Source organism: Hemiscyllium ocellatum, chromosome 6 (assembly GCF_020745735.1).
Source record: "Hemiscyllium ocellatum isolate sHemOce1 chromosome 6, sHemOce1.pat.X.cur, whole genome shotgun sequence".
NCBI classification, from domain to species: Eukaryota; Metazoa; Chordata; class Chondrichthyes; order Orectolobiformes; family Hemiscylliidae; genus Hemiscyllium; species Hemiscyllium ocellatum.
Genome location: NC_083406.1, coordinates 116,732,311 through 116,757,565, shown reverse-complemented (window position 1 = coordinate 116,757,565; position 25,255 = coordinate 116,732,311). Strand labels below are relative to the sequence as shown.

At 46.2% G+C, this 25,255-nt stretch overlaps 2 protein-coding genes across 3 annotated transcripts in view; one reads left to right on the top strand and one right to left on the bottom strand.

Annotated features, from left to right (window-relative positions):
- Positions 1-19,762, bottom strand: part of sts (steroid sulfatase (microsomal), isozyme S) — a 71,655-nt gene extending 51,893 nt beyond the window's left edge. The window contains exons 1-3 of one of the 2 annotated variants that reach the window (XM_060826292.1): positions 19,432-19,762; positions 16,525-16,674; positions 4,695-4,816 (exon numbers count right to left, since the gene is read on the bottom strand). In XM_060826292.1, coding sequence (XP_060682275.1) covers positions 4,695-4,816; positions 16,525-16,670 — 268 coding nt within the window. In that variant the 5' untranslated portion in view covers positions 16,671-16,674; positions 19,432-19,762. Of the gene's footprint in view, positions 1-4,694; positions 4,817-16,524; positions 16,675-18,773; positions 18,868-19,431 lie in introns of those variants that run through there. The other variant, XM_060826293.1, reaches the window with a different exon arrangement.
- Positions 19,519-25,255, top strand: part of pudp (pseudouridine 5'-phosphatase) — a 34,541-nt gene continuing 28,804 nt past the window's right edge. Inside the window, exons 1-2 of the mRNA XM_060826294.1 lie at positions 19,519-19,633; positions 24,205-24,423. Of these exons, the coding sequence (XP_060682277.1) occupies positions 19,561-19,633; positions 24,205-24,423 (292 nt within the window). The 5' untranslated portion in view covers positions 19,519-19,560. The remainder of the gene's footprint in view (positions 19,634-24,204; positions 24,424-25,255) is intronic.

The following is a 25,255-nucleotide window of genomic DNA, read 5'->3' as shown; positions in this document are numbered from 1 at the left end:
ATAATCTCATTGAATGGTGGAACGGGCTCGAAGGGCTGGATAGTCTACTCCTGTGGAGAAAGTGAGGACTGCAGATGCTGGAGACCAGAGTTGAAAAATGTGGTGCTGGAAAAACACAGCAGGCCAGGCAGCATCCGAGGAGCAGGAGAATCGACGTTTCGGGCATAAGCCCTTCTTCAGGAAAGATGATTCTTTCCAGAAGAAGGGCTTGTACCTGAAACGTCGATTCTCCTGCTCCTCGGATGCTGCCTGGCCTGCTGTGTTTTTCCAGCACCATATTTTTCAACTCTAGTCTACTCCTGTTCCAATGCTCCTAATATACCATTTGCTTTCTTCACCACCTGCTGTGTCTACTTGTAGCCACTGGTATGCAAGTACACCCAAGTCTTATTGCATCTTCCCCTTTCCCAATGTATTGCCTTTCAGATAATAATCTGACTGCCCATTTTTTGCTACCAAAGTGGATGACCTCATAATTATCCACATTATAATGCATTGCCATGTATTTGGCCACTCACTTAATTTCGCCCATTCTATAGGGAAACACTCCTTTTGGCCAGTCAAAGAAAAGCTAGCCAAGGTTTGGGAGGAGATGAAGGATCAGGTCAGAGAGAGATTTGATGAGTGATCCCAATTCCCTGAACTGAGGAGCAAATAAGCTTGGAGACACAAATTATTTGATTGGGGAAAATAGCAAAAGCTCTGTCATGCCGAAATGATAAAAGCAACACCACCACTGAGAAGGGGACAGGCTGGACTTGGACAGTCTCACTCCCGACAATACAGAAGATGAGCGTAGCAGCAGGGATGAACTGGAGGTGGATAGGGGTGAGGCCCACGGGGAACTCTTGACGATCTGAAATATGTACTGAAATATGAGCAACCGAGATGCCTCATTGCTCCCCTAGGTACAGAACAGTGATTAACAATACCACTCACTGCACTCAAGGGCTTGTGGAGAGACAAGCACTTCATGACGTGGATGTTGGAGAAGGCCCTCTCATGATGCAATATTTAGAGTCATAGAGATGTACAGAAGAGAAACATACCCTTCGGTCCAACCCGTCCATGCCTACCACATATCCTAACCTAATCTAGTCCCATTTCCCAGAACTTGGCCAATAACCCTCCAAACCCTTCCTAATCATATATCCATCCAGATGACTATTAAATGTTGCAATTGTACCAGCCTTCACCACTTCCTCTGGCAGCTCATTCCATACACGTACCACCCTCGGCGTAGAAAAGTTGCTCCTCAGGTCTTTTTACATCTTTTTCCTCTCACCCTAAATCTATGTCCACTAGTTCTGGACTCCCACACCCCAAGGAAAGGACCTTGACTACTTACCCTATCCATGCCCCTCATGATTTTATACACCTCTATAAGGTCACCCCTCAGCCTCCAATGCTCCAGGGAAAACTGCCCCACCCTATTCAGCTTCTCCCTAAGGCTCAAATTGTCCAACCCTGACAACATCCTTGTAGATCTTTTTTGAACCCTTTCAAGTTTCACAACGTTCTTCCGATAGGAGGGAGACCAGAATTTGCACACAATATTCCAAACATTACCTACCTAAGAGGTATAGCTGCAACATTACCTCTAAATTTTTATACTCAATGCTCTGACCAATAAAGGAAAGCATACCAAATACCTTCTTCACTATTCTATCTGTCTATGACTCTACTTTCAAGGAATGTGAAGCTGTGTTCCAAGGTCTCTTTGTTCAACAATATTCCCCCAGGACCTTACCATTAAGTGTATAAGTCCTGCTCTGATTTGCATTTCCAAAATGCAGCACCTCGTGTTTATCTAAATTAAGCTCCATCTGCCACTTCTCAGCCCATTGACCCATCTGATCAAGATATCTGAGGTAACCTTCTTCGCTGTCCACTACACCTCCAATTTTGGTGTTAGCTGCAAACTTACTACTTATACCTCCTTTGTTCACATCCAAATCATTTATGATGAAAAGCAGCGGATCCCGCACCGTTTCTTGTGGCACACCACTGGTCACAGACCTCCAGTCTGAAAGGCAACTCTCCACCATCACCCTCTATTTTCTACCTTTGAGCCAGTTCTGAATCCAAATGACTAGTTCTCCCTGAACTCCATGAGATCAAACGTTGCTGACCAGTTTACCATGAGAAGCCTTACTGAAGTCCATATGGATCATGTCCACCGCTCTGCCCTCATCAATCCTCTTTGTTACATCTTCAAAAAACTCAATCAAGTTTGTGAAACATGATTTCCCACGCACAAAGCAATGTTGACTTTCCAAATACATGTAAATCCTGTCCCTCAGGATTCCCTCCAACAACTTTCCCACTACCGATGTCAGGCTCACTGGTCTATAGTTCCCTGGTATATCCTTACCACCCTTCATAAATAGTGGCACCACATTTGCCAACCTCCAGTCTTCCAGCACCTTACCTGTGACTATAGATGATACCAACATCTCAGCAAGGGGCCCGGCAATCACTTCTCTAGCTTCCCACAGAGTTCTAGGGTACACCTAATCAAGTCCTGGAGAGTTATCCACTTTTATGCGTTTTAAGACATCCAGCACCTCCTCCTCTGTAATATAGACATTTTTAAAGATGTCACCATCAATACTCCCACATTCTATATCTTCCTGTCCTTCTCCACAGTAAACACAGATGAAAAATACTCGTTTAGTATCTCCCCCATCTCCTGCAGTTCCACACTTAGGCTGCCTTGCTGATCTTTGAGGGGCCCTATTCTCTCTCTAATTACTCATTTGTCCTTAATGTATTTGCAGAATCCCTTTAGATGTCTCATGTCCTCTTTTTGCCCCCTGATTTCCGTCTTAAGTATACCCCTACTGCCTTTATATTCTTCTTGACATTCACTCGATCTCTGCTGTCTATACCTGACATGTGTTTCCTTCTTATTCTTAACCAAAATCTCAATTACTCTAGCCATTCCCTACACCTACCAGCCTTGCCTTTCACCCCAACAGGAATTGTCTCTGGACTCTCGTTATCTCACTTCCGAAAGCTTCCCATTTTCTAGCCGTCCCTTTACCTGTGAACATCTGCCCCCAATCATCTTTCGAAAGTTCTTGCCTAATACCATCAAAATTGATCTTCCTCCAATTTGGAATTTCAACTTTTAAATCTGGTCTATTCTTTTCCATCACTATTTGAAAACTAATAGAATTATGGTCGCTGGCCCCAACTGCTCTCCCACTGACACCTCAGTCACCTGCCCTGCCTTACTTTCCAAGAGAAGGTTCAAGTTTTCTACCTTCTCTTCTATTGGCTAGGCAAAGAACTGCTAGCTAAGGTAGGGGAGGAGGTTAGTTAAATGCTGGTTTAGCAGCAGTAATTCCAGTTGTGCCAGATGGCTCCACAAAGCTCTTCATTGACTACTGCAAAGTTAATTCTGGATCGGTGGTGCTGGAAGAGCACAGCAGTTCAGGCAGCATCCAACGAGCAGCAAAATTGACGTTTCGGACAAAAGCCCTTCATCAGGAATAAAGGCAGAGAACCTGAAGCGTGGAGAGATAAGCTAGAGGAGGGTGGGGGTAGGGAGAGAGTAGCATAGAATACAATGGGTGAGTGGGGGAGGAGATGAAGGTGGAGTGGATAGGTGGAAAAGAAGATAGGCAGCTTGGACAAGTCCGGACAAGTCATGGGGACAGTGCTGAACTGGAAGTTTGAAACTAGGATGAGGTGGGGGAAGGGAAAATGAAGAAACTGTTGAAGTAGGTTGATTTTAACCCTACTTCAACAGCTTCCTCATTTCCCCTTCCCCCACCTCATCCTAGTTTCAAACTTCCAGTTCAGCACTGTCCCCATGACTTGTCCGGACTTGTCCAACCTGCCTAACTCATTTTACACCTATCCACTCCACCCTCTCCTTCCTGACCTATCACCTTCATCCCCTTCCCCACACACCTATTGTACTCTATGCTACTCTCTCCTCACCCCCACCCTCCTCTAGCTTATCTCTCCATGCTTCCAGCTCACTGCCTTTATTCCTGATGAAGGGCTTTTGCCCGAAACGCCGATTTCGCTGCTCATTGGATGCTGCCTGAACTGCTGTGCTCTTCCAGTACCACTGATCCAGAATCTGGTTTCCAGCATCTGCAGTCATTGTTTTTACCTCCTGCAAAGTTAACGCAATGACTAGAGCAGGCACCAACCCAATATCCTGGCTGAAAGATTACGTGGATAAGGTATGCAAAGCAATCTATATTACCAAGAGCGGTTTACTCAAGGACTACTGGTAGATTTCCGAGACTGCTGGTGTGAAGCAGGTCTCTACCTTCATAACTCCAGGTGGGTTATATTGATATTGAACCAACTCATTTGGAGTCCATCTGGATCAGGTTGTAATCTAAACCTTCTCAGTTTTTGTTTTCTTTGTAGAGATTCGACTCTAATTTCTCTCACCATCTCTGTTATTCATCAGTTTCTTTTTTGCTCTTTAATCTCATGGGTTTAAGAAGATGGACTATTGGTACAGTAGTTCACCAAGCTCTCAGATTTCCCCCTGCCCTCACTGTGCTCGTTTCAGCTCTCACTTCGAGTAAATTGCAGCAAATGCTCGGGGAGAAACCTAACTGTGCCATGAAATACCTCACTCTGGCAACAATACTGCAATCATTGCGCATTCCGTTATTCTGCAATTCCTTTCCTTAAATTGCTTTAGTTGAGAGCACACCTACCTGACCTGATTGGATACCGGCCGGTCAGAACAGCAGCTCTGCTTGGGGTACATAATGCGGCTGCAGCTATATGCTGGGTCAGTGTTATTCCGTCCTTTGCCAGGCTGTCTATGTAGGGTGTTCTGCAACAGAAGACAAAGTCTTAAAACAAAAGTATAAAAATTAAAAGAAGAAACACTCAAATAGTCTAGTTTAATGTCAGGAAAACTACTGACATTATTCATGGATAAAACAACCTACAGCACTTGTACGATGCCATTTTTTTGGAGGTCGCTATGAAATTTGATAAGAAGGTAGCAATGTAGTGTTGGTTATACATATCACTGTCACATCCTTGTGTACTAAACAGTCCTATTTTGGCATAAATTACACTATGGAAATGTTTTTCTGTATCTGAAATGTTGGTCACAACTTGGAGTTACACAACTTGAGTGAAAGCAATCGTACATCAGTAGCTTGTGTTGTATTTTCAAAGCAGAAGTTGGAGGAAACAAATGAGTCACTGTTCCTTTTATCCCCCACCTTGACCCAAGTTACCATCAAACTGCAATGTTCACTTTCAGTTTCCATCCAGTGCTGTGGATCTCAGCTTCTGGTTTCCTTAACTGTTTCTATGATGACGCACTTCTCCCTGTTTATTCTAGCCCCATGTCCTGAACTAAACTGTTTCAGAATCACTGAATGACCTGATGTTACACAGTGTAGCCAACAGTGAATTGGATACTCAGATTCTTTGCTTCAGAGGCCTCCTTCCTCCAGCATGTTTCCAGCAATCATAGAATCTCTACAGTGTGGAAGCAGGCCTCTTGGCCTATTAAGTCCTCTGAAGAGCATCCCACCTAGATCCAACCTCAGCTCCCTACCCTATCCCTATAATCCTGTATTTCCCATGACTAATCCACCTAACCTGCATATCTTTGAACTGTGGGAGGAAACTGGAGCACCCAGAGGAAAGCTACACATATACGAAGAGAAGGTGCATACTCTACACAGACACTTGGGGATGGAATTGAACCTGGGTCCCTGGCTCTGTGAGGCAGCAGAGCAAGCCATTGAGTCACTGTGCTGCCCAATCCTTCCTCTGTCATGTCTCATTTAGAGGGCTGGGACAATTTTCAAGCCTCAAAATGTGGTCTCAGTGGGAAAACTGTCAAAAGCGCCTCACACTGTATTCAACAGGAACTTGAATGGCCATCCCTCTGCGCCTACTTTGGGAACATTGATAATTTTAGCTAGAATTTCCCATTAGTTCAAAACTTAGCGTTCGAACCCCCAGTCACTTCAATGAAATATTAATTAGAGGAGAATGAAAAGAAAACTGCACCTCAAAACTTAAGTGACACCAAAATCAAAAAAAAAAGCAAAAGCCTGCAGATACTCGAAGCTGGAATCAAATACTGACAACGCTGGAGAAACTCAGCTGGTTAGTCAGCATCTGTGCAGAGAGAAACAGAGGTAACATTTGGAGTATAAAGGCTCTTCTTTGAAACTGAAGGGGCTAGAAAATAATGGGGAGTGTGTTTGCTGTTGATAAAGTGGGAGGAGGAGCAAGTGGAACAGATGGCAACAGTGCCCAAGCAAAACTCAAGGAGAGTGCTAATATTGGTAAAAGAGAGATTAAGATGTATAATAAGTGTTAATAACAGGCTTGACTATGAGAAACCGGGTCAACTCTGCTGCTGAAGGGCTCCGGCCCGAAACATCAATTTTCCTGCTCCTCGGATGCTGCCTGACCTGCTGTGCTTTTCCAGCAACACTCTCTTGATTGAAAATCCATGAGGCGAAAGTGAGGACTGCAGATGCTGGAGATTAGGGGCAAGAGACGAGTGGTGCTGGAAAAGCACAGCAGGTGAGGCAGCGTCTGAGGAGCTGGAAAATCGACGTTTCGGGCAAAAGCACCACACTCCCAACTCTGCTGAGAGCAAATTCAACAAGAGACTGACAAAACACAGAGAGGGGTAAGTCATGTTACAATCAAAATGCAGAACAATGCTCATACTCTGATGTTATTGAACCCAATGTTGAATCTCAAAGTCTGTAAAGGAACTTCCTAAGCAGAAAATAAGTTGCAAATCCTCCAGCTTCACTTGAACATCATTGGAACACTGCAACTGGCTTAGGATGGAACGATGGAAAATGTTTCCCATCATTACACTAATCAATTTCTAGCCTCCTTCAGTTGTGGGGAAGCCATACTGGACTTGTTTCACTGTTTCTCTCTCCACAGCTGCTGCCAGACCTGCTGAGTTTCTTCTTTTTATGTGACTCCAAAATGAATTCCTTCAAAAAGTAAATTTCACATTGGTCTTTTATTTGCTCAAAATTGAGCTTTTGCCGTTCAGCTCAGATTTATTGGGTCTTAAAATATACAATAGCTTAGGGCAGGGCTCCTCGGCACAGTAGTAGCATTCCTAACTCGAGACCAGGGTTCAAGTACCCTCTGCTCCGGAAGTATGTAACAACATCTCTGGACAGATAACTTTGCTTTAATTGGTATTTTCAACTTGCACTGCATGTTATTACACACCACTGGAGTAGGCCATAATCATGGACCTCCTGGTTCAGATATAGGGACATTACCACTGCATCATCAGTGCCTGCAGTTTTGAATTTAATTTTTTTAAAAAATCAACTGGTTCAGACACATCTCTGTAGAATGTGAGACTTGAACCTAGGCCCTCTGGCTCAGAGATAGGGACACTATCACTGCATGACAAGAGTGCTCAGAATTAGCCTAGATCAGTGAATTGGCGATCAAAACTTTGAGATATTTTCTAATCAACCTGTTCAGAGAAGCTATTGCACACCCTGGCCTCCTGGCTCAGAAATATTGACACTACCACTGCACAAGGGCCTTCGATTTCAAAATATCTGCAATAGTACAACAGCTCATGATAAAAAAAACCCAGCCAATTATAGAACAACCCAACAACTTATTAGAGACTCAAAGGAACCTACAATTAAGGAAACACATTAGCAAGTTTGAACATGTCCAACTGAGTAACAGATGCATACATGAAAATAAACTAACCGAGACTTTCAGTATTTGCATTCCAATCAGGCTCAGGTCCTGTCACACCCTTCTCACAAACAGCTCGAGGCTTTATAAATATTGATTGTTTTTAAACTTAGCTCGCTCTGAACTTTCTAATGCTATTCTGAAGCTGCTATCCCCAGACCGAGGTTAGGGACTGGGAGACCCTGAATTGCACACCACATCATGTGATCTGATACCCCACTCTTAAAAGGCAGACTTTTAATCTCTTGGGTGGTGATGAAAAAAAGGAAATATATGGGCGTCGTGGTCCTGGAGAGATCTTGTCTCACTGGTTAGATTCCTGGTTAAGAAGGTCTACTGATTTTCCTGAATCACAAAAATCCAGCATTCAAGTTTAGCAGGTAGCAGGGAGGGCAAATACAATATTGGTCTTTAGTTTGATTCTGATCTCTAGCATCTGCAGTCCTCACTTTCTCCTCCTTTATTTCAAAGGGAATGAATATAAATGGAGGGAGATTTTGCGAAAACAATACAAAGCACTAGTCAGAGCACAGCTGGAAAACTGAACAGTTCAGGGCCCCTGGGGATTTTGACCCCGTGCCAATGAAGGAACGGCAATATATTTCCAAGTCAGGATGGTGAGGGGCTTGAAGGGGAACTTGCAGGGGGTGGTGTTCCCATGTATCTACTGCCCTTGTGCTTCGAGATGGAAATGGTCGTGGGTTTGGAAGGTGCTGTCTAAGAAGCCTTGGTGAATTTCTGCAGTACAGCTTGTAGCTAGTACACACTGCTACCATGAAGCATCATTGGTGAAAGGAGTGAATGTTTGTGAATGCAGCACCAATCAAGTGGGTTGCTCTGGCCTGGATTGTGCTGAGTTTCATGAATTTTGTTGGATTTGCAATCAGGCACATGGGGAATGTTCGTGGAGTGTCCTCTTGTGAATTGCTCACGGTTCACCACCATTCATGACTAGATGTAGCCGTACTGCAGAACATAGATCTGACCTGTTGGTTGTGGAATTGTTTAGCTCTGTCTATTGCTTGTGCTGTTTGGCATGCGAATAGTTTCATTTTGTAGCTTCACCCGGCTGTGGCCTTATTTTTATGTACGCCTGGTGCTGCTCCTATCATACCTTCCTACATTCTTCATTGAACCAGTGTTGATCCCTTGCTTACCAGGAATGATAGACTGGGAGTTACACCAGCCATGCGTTTGCAGATTGTGTTTGGGTACAATTCTTCTACTGTGTTGGCTCACATCACCTCATGGATGTTCAGTCTTGAGTTGCTCAATTTGTTCGAAGCCTATCCCATTTAGAACCTTGATAGTGTCACATGACACGTTGGACATATCCTCAAGTGAAAGTGGGATTTCATCTTAACAGGGACTGTGTGGTGTCACTGAGAGATGCATCTGCAGCAGGCAGACTGGTGCGGAGTGGTAAACTATGTTTCCTCCTCTTGTTGGTTCCCTCACTACCTTATCCAGTCTAGCAGCCTGGTTGGTAGTGTTGCTGCCGAGACACTCTTGGTAGTGGACATTGAAGTCCCCCACTCATTGGACATCCTGTTCCTTGCCAGCCTCAGTGATTCCTCCAAGTGTTATTCAACATCAAGGAGTGCTGAGTCATCAGCTGAGAGAGGATGTTATGTGGTAGTCAGCAGGAGGTTTCCTTGTCCATGTATGACCTGATGCCATGGAACTGTACTCCACTGAACCACCACATCTTCTGGCTCTGTGCTGTTGGTAGATCAGGCATGGTAATGGGGTGTCTGGGATGTTGTGTGTAAGGTACGATTCGAAAGTGTAGGTATCAGACCGTTGCTGGACTGGTCTGTGAGACAACTCTTCCAATGTTGTCACTGAAGGCAGTTTCATTTTGTAAATGGGCTGTGGTGGGATTTGAGCTTGGGACCTCTGAACATTACCAGGGTTTCAGGATTACTAGTCAACTGACAATACCACTTGGCCATCGTGTCAATAATAGCCAGCTTTCTACGTTATCACACGTGTTGAACAAACAGGATATCAAGCAATCTCAACATGGAAATTAACACTAATACATGGCAACTTCAGCTTGTCACTCACTGGAAGACGTCTCCATATTGTTCAGCACCAACCGGCAACTTCGGGCACCATCTGGCAATAGATAAAAGCTTTTGTTCACAACCCTCATGGCACCTCTCCTATACTTTTTGATGCCAATTACATGCATAGACTTGCCTTTTGTGGTGCACTGACGAGCATTAAAAGGCTTTTTTAAAATGCACTCACAGGACGTGGGCATCGCAGGTTGGGCCAGCACTTAGTGCCCATCCCAACCTGCCTTTTCGGGGGCAGCTGAGAGTCAACCACACTGTTGTGGGTCTGAAGTCGACCTGACTAGATGAGGATGGGAACTTAATGGCAGGTTTCCTTCCCTGAAGGACATGAGTGAGCCAGATGAATATTTTTTTCTGAGAATCGGCAATGGCGCATGCTCTTCATCTTCATGTTCTTCATTCTAGATTTTCTTTTATATTGATTTAAGTTCCATCATCTGCCTTGGTGACATTTGAACTTGGGCCCCCAACATTAGCTGAGTTTCTTGATTAATTCACTAGGCCATCGCCTCCCTTCAGGGAAAATGACAGGGACAGGCACCTAGCTCACAGATTGGACCAGGCTGCATCTCAGGGCTCCTCATTGTTCTCGTAGTGTTCACACACTTAGCACTTAACTGCACTCTCGCAGCATCCATATCTTGTCTTGCCGTGGTTGTTTGCATAGGTGAAAACAATGACTGCAGATGCTGGAAACTAGATTCTGGATTAGTGGTGCTGGAAAAGCTCAGCAGTTCAGGCAGCATCCAACGAGCAGCGAAATCGACGTTTCGGGCAAAAGCCCTTCATCAGGAGCATGCTGAGTATGTTGGTCACTTAATAGGTGTGGCACCTTCACCAAGTTGATGCACATGCTATGATTAAGGCTGTGCTGGAACACATGACACAGCTGATGAAGGTGTAGCTTTGCAGCTTGGAACAGTCTGGGGAGACCTCCAGTATAGTCTGGCAGATTGCACCACACCACCCTATGCCCTGTACAACTGCAGCAGGCAGTTGGTGATGTGATAGATGCCGAGGAGCAGCTATCTGAGGAGAAGGATGAGAACACTGAGGTGGAGGAAGGTCTACTTGTTGTTCAAGAGTCCAACTGCATCATGTGCTCTGAACTAGAGAAGTCTTGACTAACATCCAGTTTCCAGTAGACGGAAGCTAGCTACAGAAGACCTATCATGGAATGTCAAGACAAGATGTCAGTGTTTGACTTGCATTGTGTTTACAAACTGTAGCCTGTCTTCATCTCCTTTCTGTTCCCATTAGTGGCCCATCAATAAATTTCTGTTTGGAACTGTCCAAATGCTTGTCTGTCTGTGATGTTCTTCTATTGGAAAACAACAAGCTGCTGGTCTCCAGTGGGCATTGGAGACAGCATAACCGGGATTCAGAGAGGATGTGGCGAAGGATGGGTAAACTGTATGGCCGAGTGGTTAAACGGCAATGAGATTGAGAAGAGATTGTATGCATGAGGTAGTGTCAGCTGTGCCGGTCACGTATTATGAACAGGTAGATAGTACAGGTAGTACAGACACGGGTCACTAGGCTGCTACCAAGTATGGAAGATTGTCTAATGAGGAGAGATTGAGTAGGTTGGGCATTGGAAATTAGAAGCACAGTGGCTCAGTGGTTAGCACTGCTACCTCACAGCACCAGGGTCCCAGGTTCGATTCCAGACTTGCGCGGCTGTCTGTGTGGAGTTTGCACATTCTCCCAGTGTCTGCATGGGTTTCCTCCGGGTGCTCTGATTTCCTCTTACAGTCCAAAGATGTTCAGTTTAGGTAAACTGGCATGCTAAATTGCCCATAATGTTAGCTGCATTAGTCAGAGGTAAATGTAGGGGAATGGGTCTGGGTGGGTTGCTCTTCGGAGGGTCGGTGTGGACTTGTTGGGCCGAATGGCCTGTTTCCACATATAGGGAATCTAATCTAAATCTAAAGTTCTAGGGGAGTTGAGAGAATAGATGCGGGAAAAAATGTTTCCTGTTGTAGACCAGAGGGCTTATTCTCAGAATAAGGCATTGTACATTGAAGACAGAGACAAGGAAAAATGTATTCTCTCAGAGGGTAGAGTATTTGTGGAATTATGACAGGGAAAGGGCAAGAAAATGGAATCAAAGATTCTCAGGACAGTCATGATCTCACTGAATGGTTGAGCAGGCTCAATGGGTTGAATGATCTACTTCTGGTCACTCCTCCATTTAGACATCATGATTGAGAAGCAACAAGTTGGTGCTACATGGGATTTGGGCATAATGTTAAACATAGACCCTGTCTGCCATCACAGGTAGCCATAAAGGATTCTATGATATTTCCAAAAAAGAGTGGGCGTAATCTCCACATTGTTGTGGCCACATTTATCACTTAGATTAGATTCCCTACAGTGCAGAAACAGGCCCTTTAGCCCAACAAGTCCACACCGACCCTCCTAAGAGTAACCTACCCTCTGATTAATACATCTAACACTACAGGCAATTTCTCATGGCCAATTCAGCTGACCTGCACATCTTTGGACTGTGGGAGGAAACCCATGCAGACACAGGGAGAACGTGCAAACTCCACACAGACAGTCGCCCAAGGCTGGAATTGAACCTGGGACCTTGGTGCTGTGAGGCAGTAGTGCTAACAACTGAGCCACCGTGTCACCCAGTTAGGATTGATTATTTCATTATTACATTGCTGCTTGTGGAAATTTGCATATAATTTGGCTACCACATCTCTTGCTGAAAATGTGTTGCTGGAAAAGCGCAGCAGGCCACGCAGCATCCAAGGAACAGGAAATTCAATGTTTCGGGCATAAGCTCTTCATCATCTCTTACATTGTACACCCAGGTTTAAAAGTACTTCATTGGCAGTAAGGTTACAACCTGAGACTATGGAAGGAGTGACATAAATGCACATTTTTTCTCTTAATTATACATCAGGCCATCTTTCTCCATCACACTCCCACCCCGAACCAAGCAAGTTGAGCTTCTTTTTTTCTTTTATTCTCGCATTGAATATTGGTGTTGCTGGCAATTTATTGTCTTTTCTTAATTCCCCTGGAACAGATTGGAATGGCCTTGAGAGCCAGAGGGCCGTTAAGAGTCAACTACATGGGTCTGAAATCAGGTAGGCCAGATCAGGTAAGGGTGGCAGATTACCTCCAGGAAATGACATTAATAAACCAGATATACTTTCATGACAATTGACTACGGTTACATAGGCACCATTAGATGAGATTTTATCTTCACAAAAATCCCATGTTTTTTGGATTTACAGTCATAGAGATGTACAGCATAGAAACAGACCCTTCAGTCCAACTCGTCCATACTGAACAGATATCCTAAATTAATCTAACCCCATTTGCCAGCATTTGGCCCATATCCCTCCAAACCCTTCCTGTTCATATACCCTTCAAATGCCTTTTAAATAGTGTAACTGTACCAGCCTCCACCACTTCCTCTGGCAGCTCATTCCATACACGTACCACCCTTTGCATGAAAAAACTGCCCTTTAGCTCCCTTTTATATCTTACTCCTCACACCGTCAACCTACATCCTTTAGTCTTTGACTCTGCTACCCTGGGGAAACAACTTTGTCTATTTATCCTATCCATGCCCGTCATGATTTTATAAACCTCTATAAGGTCACCGCTCAGCCTACAACACTCCAGGGAAAACAGCCTGAGCCTATTCAGCCTCTCCCTTTTCCTCAAACCCTCCAACCACAGCAACATCCTGGTAAATCCTTACTGAACCCTTTCAAGTTTCACAACATCCTCCCTCTAGCAGGGAGACCAAAATTGCATGCAATTTTCCAAAAGTCGCCTAACCAACTGATTGAATTAAAATTTCATCACCTATTATGATGGCATTGGAATTTATATTCAATAAGCATTTTACCTGGCTATCTAGATTACCAGTCTGATAGACATTGCTACTAGATATACAGGAAGGAGGCTGGAAGAGCACAGCAAGCCAGACAGCATCAGGAAGTGGAGAAGCTGATTTTTTGGGGTGTAACCCTTTTTCACCTCCTGATGCTTCCTGGCTTGCTGTGCTCTCTCAGCCTTCTGCCTCTCTATTTTAGATTTCAGCATCTGCAGTTTTTTTGTCTCTAACCAAGACATTACTACGAGGCCATCACCTCGCGTGGCACAGTGGCTCAGTGGTTAGCGCTGCTGCCTCACAGCATCAGGGACCCGGGTTCAATTCCAGCCTCAGGCAACTGTCTCTGTGTGGAGTTTGCACATTTTCCCCGTGTTTGCATGGGTTTGTTCCGGTTTCCTCCCACAATCCAAAGAAGTGCAGGTTAGGTGAATTAGTCATGCTAAACTACCCATAGTGTTCAGGGATGTGTAGGTTAGGTGCTTTAGGTTAGGGTTAAATGTAGTGTAATGGGGAATGGGTTTGGGTGGGATACTCTTTAGAGGGTCAGTGTGGACTTGTTGGGCTGAAGGGCCTGTTTCCATGTTGTAGGGATTCCAATTCTAAATTGATTGCCTTTCCTAGCCACTAAATAATTTCCCGTGGATTGATAATAAAGTTCATTCGCTTCTTAACTAGTTTTAAAATGTTAAAGGAAGCACAGCAGAATGCTGTCAGATCTGTTGGTTCAGTCAGAGACTGGGTTTGCAGTACAACAAGTGAGTCCCGCCAACACATTAACTTCCTCCCACTGAAAGCATGCTGATAATCAAAACCAATGCTTCAAACAATACAGATACCACAATGTGGATTTATCTTCTCTCCCACAGCCGCTTATACAAGACTGTATGTTTTTGTTCTGAAGCACAACTCAAAATAATTTGTGATAAGCTCTGTATGACTTTCTACTTTAAACACTTTGTTGCATCGAAGACAAGCACTTCTCATTTCTGCCTTGCTGCTTGCCAACTTTGAACACTCCTCTCTTGAAGGTGCCAACTTCCAGTGTGCAGTAATCCACTGGTGGCCACTAACGCTCCAACTGCAGGGTTGTACTTCATGCACCTGACTTGTGCGCATGGCTTTGTTTAGGATCTAGCTGTCTACCTCTCTGGAGCTCTGCAGACTCTTGAACAGCAGGATGAAACTTTGACCATTACAGCACAGAATAGGTCCTTAGGCCCACAATGTTGTGCCGAGACTTAATCCTAATGTAAAATATAGTAACTTAACCTACGCACCCCTCAACTCACTACTATCCATGTGCATGTCCAGCAATCGCTTAAATGTCCCCAATGACTTCGCTTCCACCACCACAGCTGGCAACGCATTCCATGCATTCACAACTCTCTGCATAAAGAACCTACCTCTGATGTCTCCTTATACCTTCCTCCTAATACCTTCAAACTATGGCTTCTCATACCAGTCAATCCTGCCCTGGGGAAAAGTCTCTGGCTATTGTCTCTATCTATTCCTCTCATTATTTTGTACACCTCGATCAGGTCTCCTCTCTTCCTCCTTCTCTCCAGAGAGAAAAGTCCGAGCTTATTCAGCCTTTCTTCATAAGGCAAGCCCTCCAGGCCTGGCAACATTCTGGTAAACCTTCTTTGCACCCTCTCCAAAGCCTCCACATCTTTCCTATAGTAGGGCGACCAGAACTGGACACAATATTCCAAGTGTGGTCTCACCAGGGACTTGTATTCTGCAGCAAAACCTTGTGACTCTTAAACTCGATACCCCTGAGCATTTCCAAAGCCTCTTGACAAGGGTGGATTTAAATGCTGACTATCCCAAAGCTTTTTGGATCTTGATGCGTACAAAATGAACCCGACATCACAGCGCTGCAGCTGTGGCTCAGTGAAAAATGTTCTTGACTCCTGTGTATAAAGGAAGATAGTTCAATTCCCACTTCAAGAATATGAGCACAAACTCCACTTTGATTTCATGAAAAGAAAGCTGTGCTATCAGGGATTGTTTGATGTGTCATTAAACATTGCTCCTCTCAAACAATTTCACTGCTTGAAAAGGAGCAAGGGAATTCACCTCCAGGCCAATGTTTAGTCCCTGAACAGACACCAGAGCAGATTACTTTATCCTTACCACATTGATGCATATGGGCGCTTGCTGTACACAAATTGGCTGATGTGTTCAGTACACTTCAAAAAAATGATTAGTTATAAAGCAACGTATTGGACAGTTTTCTGATCAATGAGTTAAAGGGTATGGGCAGCTGATAGGAACATGGAGTTAAAGACTCATTCATTTATACAGAATCCCCCTTCGGCCCAACAAGTCCACACCAAGTCTCCCACCCAGCCCCTACCCTATCCCTGCATTCTCCATGGCTAACACACCTAACCTTGACACCTCTGGACACTACGGACAATTTAGCATTGCCAATCCACCTAACTTGCACATTTTTGGATTGGCGCACTCAGAGGAAATGCACACAGAGACGGGGAGAATGTGCAATCTCCTAATTTGGGTGAGTCGTCATGACCTTATCGAATGGTGAAACAGGTTCAAGGGGTAAAATATCAAAATTTGGTTCTAATTCTTGTATCAAAATCTATCCAGGAACGTCACTCTCTAAATTATTTTCTCTTTTGTTGTACCATCCGGCCACATTTTAATTATTTACCTATACAGATACAGAGGGAAGCCCTGATTCGATGGCAGTCCACTTACACAGAGCACTCTCCTTGGCCAGTGCTTTCATATGGCTGCCATTGGAAACAGCTACTTTTTGAACACCAGATGCAGGCAGCACAAGCCATTCATAATGACTTTAGTAAAAAGAAAAAGGCGACACATTTAGCTTCAAACCTCAATGTGGTGTTTCCATAACATCCCAGGTCTCCAATTCCGAGGTCATCGGCCATGATAAGGACATAGTTGGGCTGCGAGCTTGCACTTTGCCCCACATTTATTTTTGCCAAGTATAGTAGAAAGAACATCAGCAAGATGTTCATGTTCCTAAAAAAAACAAAGTCAGTGTGATTATACATTATACACAGTATGAGAGAGGTTATTGCTGCACAGTCATTTTAGCGAGAGAAAGGGAACAATTCTCCTGCAGGAGTGGTGTTCAATCCTCTGCCAGTGCAGGTTGCAAGAAAACTTTCAGGCATGGCTATTCTTCAATCATAGCCAGTTGCTATCACTAACATTTTCAAAGTGGGATTGGGGACAGTATGGAGCGTAGCACCAAATTCTCACATGCACCTCAATGTTGTCGCTTATCAGCACTCTTTCTTGCATGGCAAACAGTATCAGGAACCAACAGCTGACTTCTGCACCCAAATCGTTGAGATCTTTTGCAATGTTTCAGATCAGTTCAGCATATTCTGAGGGACTGATTGTGGTGTCTATTAATCTGTTCATAAACGTCACAATTTCCAATGAGTAATGTAATTCTTCCTTTTGGAGACAGTTACACATATGGTAACAGCCACCACTTATTCAGTCTATCAGATATGCACGTCTCTCGACTGCTGATTATAAAGTGCTTACATTTAAGTCAAAAAAGATTGTGAAATACTGGACACCACTTTAGCAGACTGGCCTGATGCGAAAATGTGTGTGAATAAGTTGAAGCTAGCCAATTACCTTTTAAGGAAATGTGACTAGAATAAAACAGTGACTCAATATTGTCATTTACATTAAGTAAAACTCAAACCAGTGTTGAATGGTCTTCCATAAAGGTTAGTTACACCTGTCCTGAGTCTACTGGAGTCAGGAGTCACCTGAACCAATATTGCATTGGCAGACACAGAAGGATGTTAGTGAAGCCTTTTCTGGGTAATTCTGGTTGCCCTGTTATAGGAAGGGTATTATTAAATTGGAGAGGGTTTAGAAAGGATTTACCAGGATCTTGCCAGGAATGGAGGGTTTGAGTTACAAAAATAGACTGTGACTTATTTTGCTGGAGCGTTGGAGGTTGAGGGGTGACCTTATTGAGATTGGTAAAATAACGAGAAGCATAGAGAAGGTGAATAGTAAGAAACTTTTCCCTAGAATGGGAGATTTCAAAACTACAGGGCATACTTTTAAGGTGAGAGGAGGAAGTTTTAAAAAGGACATGAAAGGCACTTTTTTTATACAAACAGAATGGTTCGTGTGTGGAATGAATTGCCAAAGGAATTGAAGATGCAGGTACCATTCCAACATTTAAAAGACATTTGGATAAGTACAAGGATAGGAATGGTTTGAAGGGATGGGGCCAAACGCAGGCAGGTGGGACAAGTTTAATTTTGGAACATGGTTGCTGCGGATTGGTTGGACAGAAGGGTCTGTTTCCATGCAGTACGACTGCAGGACCCTACAACCTTACTGATGTGACACTAAAGTGGCAGCGTGATTGCCTGAGTTAATACATTGGACACCCCTCAGAAACAGGTTCTGAGACTTGATCTTGACAGCTGACAGAAGAAACAGAAATCAGCTCCTAGGAGAGGGTGTAGTCTTAGTCAAAAAGGCTCAGAAGAATTGTTGGTCACCTGCACTGGGCTGAACATACCAGGAATGGCTGAGGATCCTGGGATTGTATTCATTGGAGTTTAGAAGATTAAGGGGAGATCTAATAGAAACTTACAAGATAATACATGGCTTGGAAAGGGTGGACGCTAGGAAATTGTTTCCCTTAGGCGAGGAGACTAGGACCCATGGACACAGCCTTAGAATTAGAGGGGGTAAATTCAGAACAGAAATGCGGAGACATTTCTTCAGCCAGAGAGTGGTGGGCCTGTGGAATTCATTGCCGCAGAGTGCAGTGGAGGCCGAGACGCTAAATGTTTTCAAGGCAGAGATTGATAAATTCTTGGTGTCACAAGGAATTAAGGGCTACGGGGAAAATGCGGGTAAGTGGAGTTGAAATGCCCATCAGCCATGATTGAATGGAGAAGTGGACTTGATGGGCCAAATGGCCTCACTTCCACTCCTATGTCTTATGGAAGCAAAGAGGCAGGAGACAATCACATATCAAATAGAAATCTGAATCAGTGTGCATGCAAAAAACACCATCCTGAGCTCAGCAGTACCATTGGTGGAAGCTGTCAAGGTAGGAGCTCACTTACCTGCAGTATCTGATGCAGGGCTTTTGCCCGAAACGTCGATTCTCCTGCTCCTCCAATGCTGCCTGACCTGCTGTGCTTTTCAGGCACCATTCTAATCTTGACTACCTGCTGCAGTGTCTGTCAGCCTTACCTGGGCTGGCAGCCCCGCCTCCCAGACATACCCCGCCCCCCACTATCTGACCACACCCTCTCCATAGGCCCCGCCCCCACAGATCGCCCGGTCTACGTCGACAGCCCCGCCCCTCACATCATGGCCACGCCCCTTCCCATTGACCACGCCTTCTTCACCACTGGCCCCGCTCCTCACACCCATTAGACCACGCCTCCTTGGCCCGCCTCCGTCACCACATGGCCACGCCTCTATCGTTAAAGCCCCGCCCTTCATCCTGAGCCGGTCACCACGCCCCTTCATACTCCAGTCACGCCCACCCCGTCCCTCAGATAACCTCCAACACCCTGACCACGCCTCCGAAGGATAGCCCCGCCCCGAGGCCGGCAGATGGTGGCCGACTGAAACCAGAGCTGGAGTTGAAAGGGAGGCCTCCGACGTTTCGCTCATTCGTTTTAGGACCAGCTACGACAACAGCGATGCCGAATGGATGGAGGATACCGCTCTCTTCAGAATATAGTATTAACAAACCAAGATAATAATCCCTACCCTTTGATTATGTTTGGGGCTGGAAGGATGATTTATCAGTCTTCGGAATGTATTTTCGGTATTTTATGGCTCACATCCCCTGGATGGTAACTCTGGGAAGCTGATCGTCGGCCCACGGTTCCTCTGGAAATGGCGGCGAGCTGTACAACAGACTTCAAGCCGGTTAGTCATGTCATCTTTGACATGGACGGCCTCCTCCTGGGTGAGTGCCCGCTTGTCGCCGCGCTCCGTCCCTTCACAGCGTCAACACGTTGCCGACCGCAGCGACCCCGCTTTGTCGCCCGACCCCGACCCGCTCACCCATCACTAACTCACAGTCGGTTCACCCTGAGCCCCGCCCACTGCCCTCCGGCCTGTCAGTTACCCTGAGCCCCGCCCACTGCCCTCCGGCCTGTCAGTTACCCTGAGCCCCGCCCACTCAGTGAGCTGTCAAACGCACCGGGCTCCACCCTCTGCAACCCGGCTGTCAATCACCGAGGGACCCGCCCACTGCCACCTGAGTCCCCGCCCACTCACACCGAAACCCGCCCATGGCCGCGCCCAGGTTTCGAGCTGTCAATCACCAGCTGGTCCCCGCCCCCGGCTCGCCGAGCCCCGCCCCGTTCCCCCTCCCACATTGACAATCCCCATCCTCTCGTTGCCCTTTTCCTGCTCCCTCTCCCCATCACACCCCCACTCTGCCTTCACACACCCCTTCTCCCAATCCCTCTCCGACTCATTTCTTCATCTACCCCACACCCCTTCCATTCCCCCTCCCACCCCACCCCACCTCCCACCCCTCCCCACCCCACCCCCTCCCCTCCACCCCTCCCCCCCTCCCCACTCCTCCCCCCCTCCCCACCCCCCTCCCCCGTCCACTTCCTTCCACTCCTCCACTTCCTTCCCCTCTCCTCCACTCTCCTCCCCTCCCCTCTCACCCCCCCTCCCCTGCCCCCCCCCCCCTCCCCTCCCCCCACCCCCCCCTCCCACCCCCCCCCCCCCTCTCACCCCCACCCCCCCTCCCTCTCCACTCCCCCTCCCTCTCCCCCCCCCCCTCTCCACTCCCCTCCCTCTCCACTCCCCAACCCTCTCCACTCCCCATCCCTCTCTACTCCCTTCCCTCCCACTCCCCTTCCCCCTTCCCCTCACTCCCACCCCTCCCCTCACTCCCACCCCTCCTCTCACTCCCACTCCCTCCCCCCTCCCTCTCCCTCTCACTCCCCCTCCCTCTCCCTCCACTCCCCCCCCTCCCTCCACTCCCCCTCCCTCCACTCCCCCTCCCTCTCCCTCCACTCCCCCTCCACTCCCCCTCCCTCTCCCTCTCCACTCCCTGTCCCTCTCCACTCCCTTCCCTCACCCCTCCCCTCACGCCACCCCTCACGCCACCCTCCCTCTCCTCACCCCCACCCCCACCTCCCCTCCTCTCACCCCCACCCCCACCTCCCCTCCTCTCACCCCTCCCTCCCCTTCCCCTCAACCCCACCCCTCCCCTCCCCTCAACCCCCCTCCCCTCCCCTCCCCTCCCCTCCCCTCCCCTCCCCTCCCCTCCCCTCACTCCCCCTCCCCTCCCCTCCCCTCCCCTCCCCTCAACCCCCCCTCCCCTCCCCTCCCCTCAACCCCCCTCCCCTCCCCTCCCCTCAACCCCCCCTCCCCTCCCCCCCCTCCCCTCAACCCCCCTCCCCTCCCCCCCCTCCCCTCAACCCCCCCTCCCCTCAACCCCCCTCCCCTCAACCCCCCTCCCCTCAACCCCCCCCCTCCCCTCCCCTCAACCCTCCCCTCCCCTCCCCTCCCCTCCCCTCCCCTCCCCTCAACCCCCCCCATCCCTCCCCTCCCCCCCATCCCTCCCCTCCCCACTGAAGATCTGGCCAGTTCATGCAAGCTTCCTTTCAAGAAACCCATTAGGCTCCAGTGTACAAGCTCAGATTTTAAAATGTAATAACCTGATTACAGATGGAGAACACTCCTCCAGATCTGAAATTCAATGCATGTAGACTGCGGGGAAAAATAAAACAGTGCACATTTTTTTTGTTCTGCAGCTGTGCTAAACCTGACCAAAGCCAGTTCTTTCCAGCACTTCCTGGATACAAAAGCTTATCTGTTTGTTTTAAGTGGTATAAAAAGTATTTCGAAATGCTGCTAGAATATCTGAAAGCACTTTAGAAAAATTAAAAGAATGAGAGGAGACCTTACTGAAATGTATAAGGTTGTTAGGAGGCTTGATGGTGTTGAAACTTGTGGTGCTGGAAAAGCACAGCAGATCAGGCATCATCCGAGCAGCAGGAGAATCAATGTTTCGGGTACAAGGCCTTCATCAGGAATGATGGTGTTGATAATGAGGTTGTTTCCCTCAATGGGAAAGTCTAGGACGAGAGGGCACCATCTCAGGACAAGTGGTCACCCACCTAAGGTACAGATCGGGGTAGTGAATCTGTGGATTACTGTACAACAGGGGGTTGTCAAAGCTAGGTCATTAAGGCTAGGATAGACAGATGTTTCATCAGGAAGGGAATCAAAGAAACAGGTAGGAAAATGGAGTTGAGGATTGTCAGATCATATAGGAAGGATTTTATGAAACGTGAAAGGGTTCAGAAAACATTTATGAGGATGTTGCCAGGATTGGAAGATTTGAGTGATAGGGAGAGATTAGGGCTGTTTTCCCTGGAGCGTCAGAGGCTGAGGGGTGACCTTATAGAGGATTATAAAATCATGAGAGGCACGGATAGGGTAAATAAACAAGGTCTTTTCCTGGGGTGGGGGAGTCCAGAGTTAGAGATTTATCGTGATAGAGGAAAGCTATAAAAGGGGCAAAGTTTTCAAGCAAGGGGTGGTGCGTGTGTGGAGTGAGCTGCCAGAGGAAGTGGTGGAGGCGAGTACAATTACAACATTTAAGAGGCATTTGAAGGTATATGAATAGGAAGGATTTGGAGGGATATGGGCTGGGTGCTGGCAGGTGGGACTAGATTGGGTTGGGATATCTGTTCGGCATGGACAAGTTGGATCGAACGGTCTGTTTCCGTGCTGTCCATCTCTATGACTCTATGAGATCAGCCATGATCTTGTTGAATGGTAGAGGAGACTTGATGGGCCAAATGACATACCTCGCCTCCTATGTCGTATGGTCTTATTGGAAATAAATGTCAACTGCCAGGGAAGCACAAATCCCCTGAATCAATTAAAAATGCATGTGCAGCTTCACATTCAAGAAGCTCAGCATCATCCAGGACAAGGAGAAAGTGAGGTCTGCAGATGCTGGAGATTAGAGCTGAAAATGTGTTGCTGGAAAAGCGCAGCAGGCCAGACAGCATCCAAGGAGCAGGAGAATCGACGTTCTGGGCACGAGCCCTTCCCCATGAAGTACTCATCATCCAGGACAAATCAGGAAGCATGACTGACCCATTGACCACCTTCAACAGTTACTCCCTTCATAGTCAATGAACAGTATTCCTACACCCCAGTTACTGCTGCAGTTCAAGAAGGAGCTCGTTACCACCTTCCGGAATAAATCCTGGCCCATCCAGTGACAACTGCATTCCATGAATTTTTAAACATGTCCTTAGTGGAAAATCTACTTTATGTATCTCAGCAGCAGAAGCTCAATTGCATGATGTTCTAGTCCTTTTAGAAGCAAACTGTTGTATCCTCTAGCTTATAGTGAGCAATGCCATGGGAGATTTCTGCCATAACTGAGTCCTCTCCATTGGCTTGCCTCTCAGTCATAAAATCCTGGATCCACGTTCTGCTCAAGAGCTTGAACTTAGAAATCAAGACTGAGATGCCTTGGTTAGACTGATGGAGAGCTGAGCCACTGGGTGTTCTGCCTTTTGAGAAGTTGGTTAGCTTAGTTGGCAGGATGGCTGATTCATGATACCAACAGAGTGAGTTCAGTTCCTGCATTGTCTGAGGTTACCATGAAGGACTCTCCTTCTCAACCTCTCCCTTCACCTGAGGCACGATGACCCTTCAGTTAAAGCACCACCAGTCATGTCTCTTCATTGAAATCTGGTAGACCCATGGCAACCTGTGATTTTAAGTGAGACTTTAAACAGGGTGAGATCCCGTCTACCCTACAATTGATGTAAAAGTTCCCGTGGTACTATAATGGCAAATATTGGCGTTCTCCCAATATTTATCTCTCCATCAATATTCTTTCAACAATAATCTGGTCATTGTGGTCTTGCAGTTTGCATGATCTTGCTTCAGGTAGGCTGGTCACTGCATTTCTTGCAAAAGTAAGTATACTTCAAGAGCACTTTTTAGATTAGATTAGATTACTTACAGTGTGGAAACAGGCCCTTGAGCCCAACAAATCCACTCCGACCCTCCGAAGAGCAACTCACCCAGACCCATTCCCCTACATTTCACCCCTTCATCCAACACTACGGGCAATTTAGCATGACCAATTCACCTAACCTTTACGTTTGCTGTAAAGCTCTTTGACATATTCTGTTGCTGTGAAAAGTTCTGCATAAGTGCAAAGGACTTCTTTTCTTCACATGCCCCTGCCCTTCCTCCTGGTCATGGTTGCATCCAGACCAATGTTATGCATTCACAGCATTTCCAGAGCTGAGAACAGACATAGATCAAATCTCCTGATTTAATTAAAGATTCTTGGGAAAAGGCAGGAGAGTGGAATTGAGGATTATCAGATCAGTCATAGTCTTTGCTGCTTTTACTTCCGAATCCATGAAACTGCATGTTAACACAGTACATTCCAGTTCCATGGATCGGGTAAGGGAGGGAGTGGTTGAATCTTTTTGAATGTAATGTATTTGCTTTTCTGATTCTCTCTCTCAGACACGGAAAGACTGTACACTCTTGTGTTTGATGAAGTCTGTGGCCGTTACAATAAGACGTTTACATGGGAGTTGAAATCCATGGTTATGGGTATGCAGACCATGATCGTGGCCAAAATTATTTGTGAAAAACTGGAGCTCCCAATTACTCCAGAGGACTTTGTGAAGGAATGTTCCCTTATAGAGAAACGCCTGTTTGCTTGTGCAAGCTTAATGCCAGGTAACTGTCGGTTATTCACAAACATTGCAATCAAAAGAGAAGTCCACCTCCATTGTTAAGTCAATGAGCAGTTGTGCCATGGAGAAGGAGTAAAGAAAAATTGGGGTAAATGACCCCATTTTAATCCTCAATACATTCCCACAGAGGAGATAAATAAAAAGTCACACATTAGCAGAATTCTGGATTCCCCCTGTGCCATTTGGAGCTATTTGATATCTTCAAGGTGAAGTTTGAGAGGAGGGATTCCAAGGCTACTATAGAGTCATACAACACAAAAACAGACCCTTCAGTCTATCTAGTCCATGCTGACCCTGTTCCCAAACCAAACTAGTCCCACTTGCCCGCATTTGGCCCATATCCCACCAACCCTATACTCTTCAAGTATGTATCCAAATGTCTTTCATATGCTTTAAGTGTACCTGCATCCACCACTTCCTCTGGAACTTCATTCCACATATGAACCAATCTCTGCAAAGAAAAAGTTGCCCCTTCATGTCCTTTTTAAACCTTTCTCCTCTCAACTTAAAAATATGCACCCTAGATTCTTAGGGTCCACATCACAGGGAAAGGCTCTTTGAGCCACTGAGCCTGTGTCAGTCAAAAACAGCCACCTAAGTATTTTGATCCCATTTTTCAGCTTGTATGCCTTGATGTTGCAAATGCATTTCTGAATCCTTCTTAAATGTTATGAGGGTTTCTGCCTCTACTTTCCTTGCAGGCTCTGACTTGAGAGGCTGAATAACTGACCTCCATTCACAGCCAACAATATTTTGCAGTACAGTCATTGTTACTTCGTGGGGAGACATGATACCAATGTATTAATGACCAGATA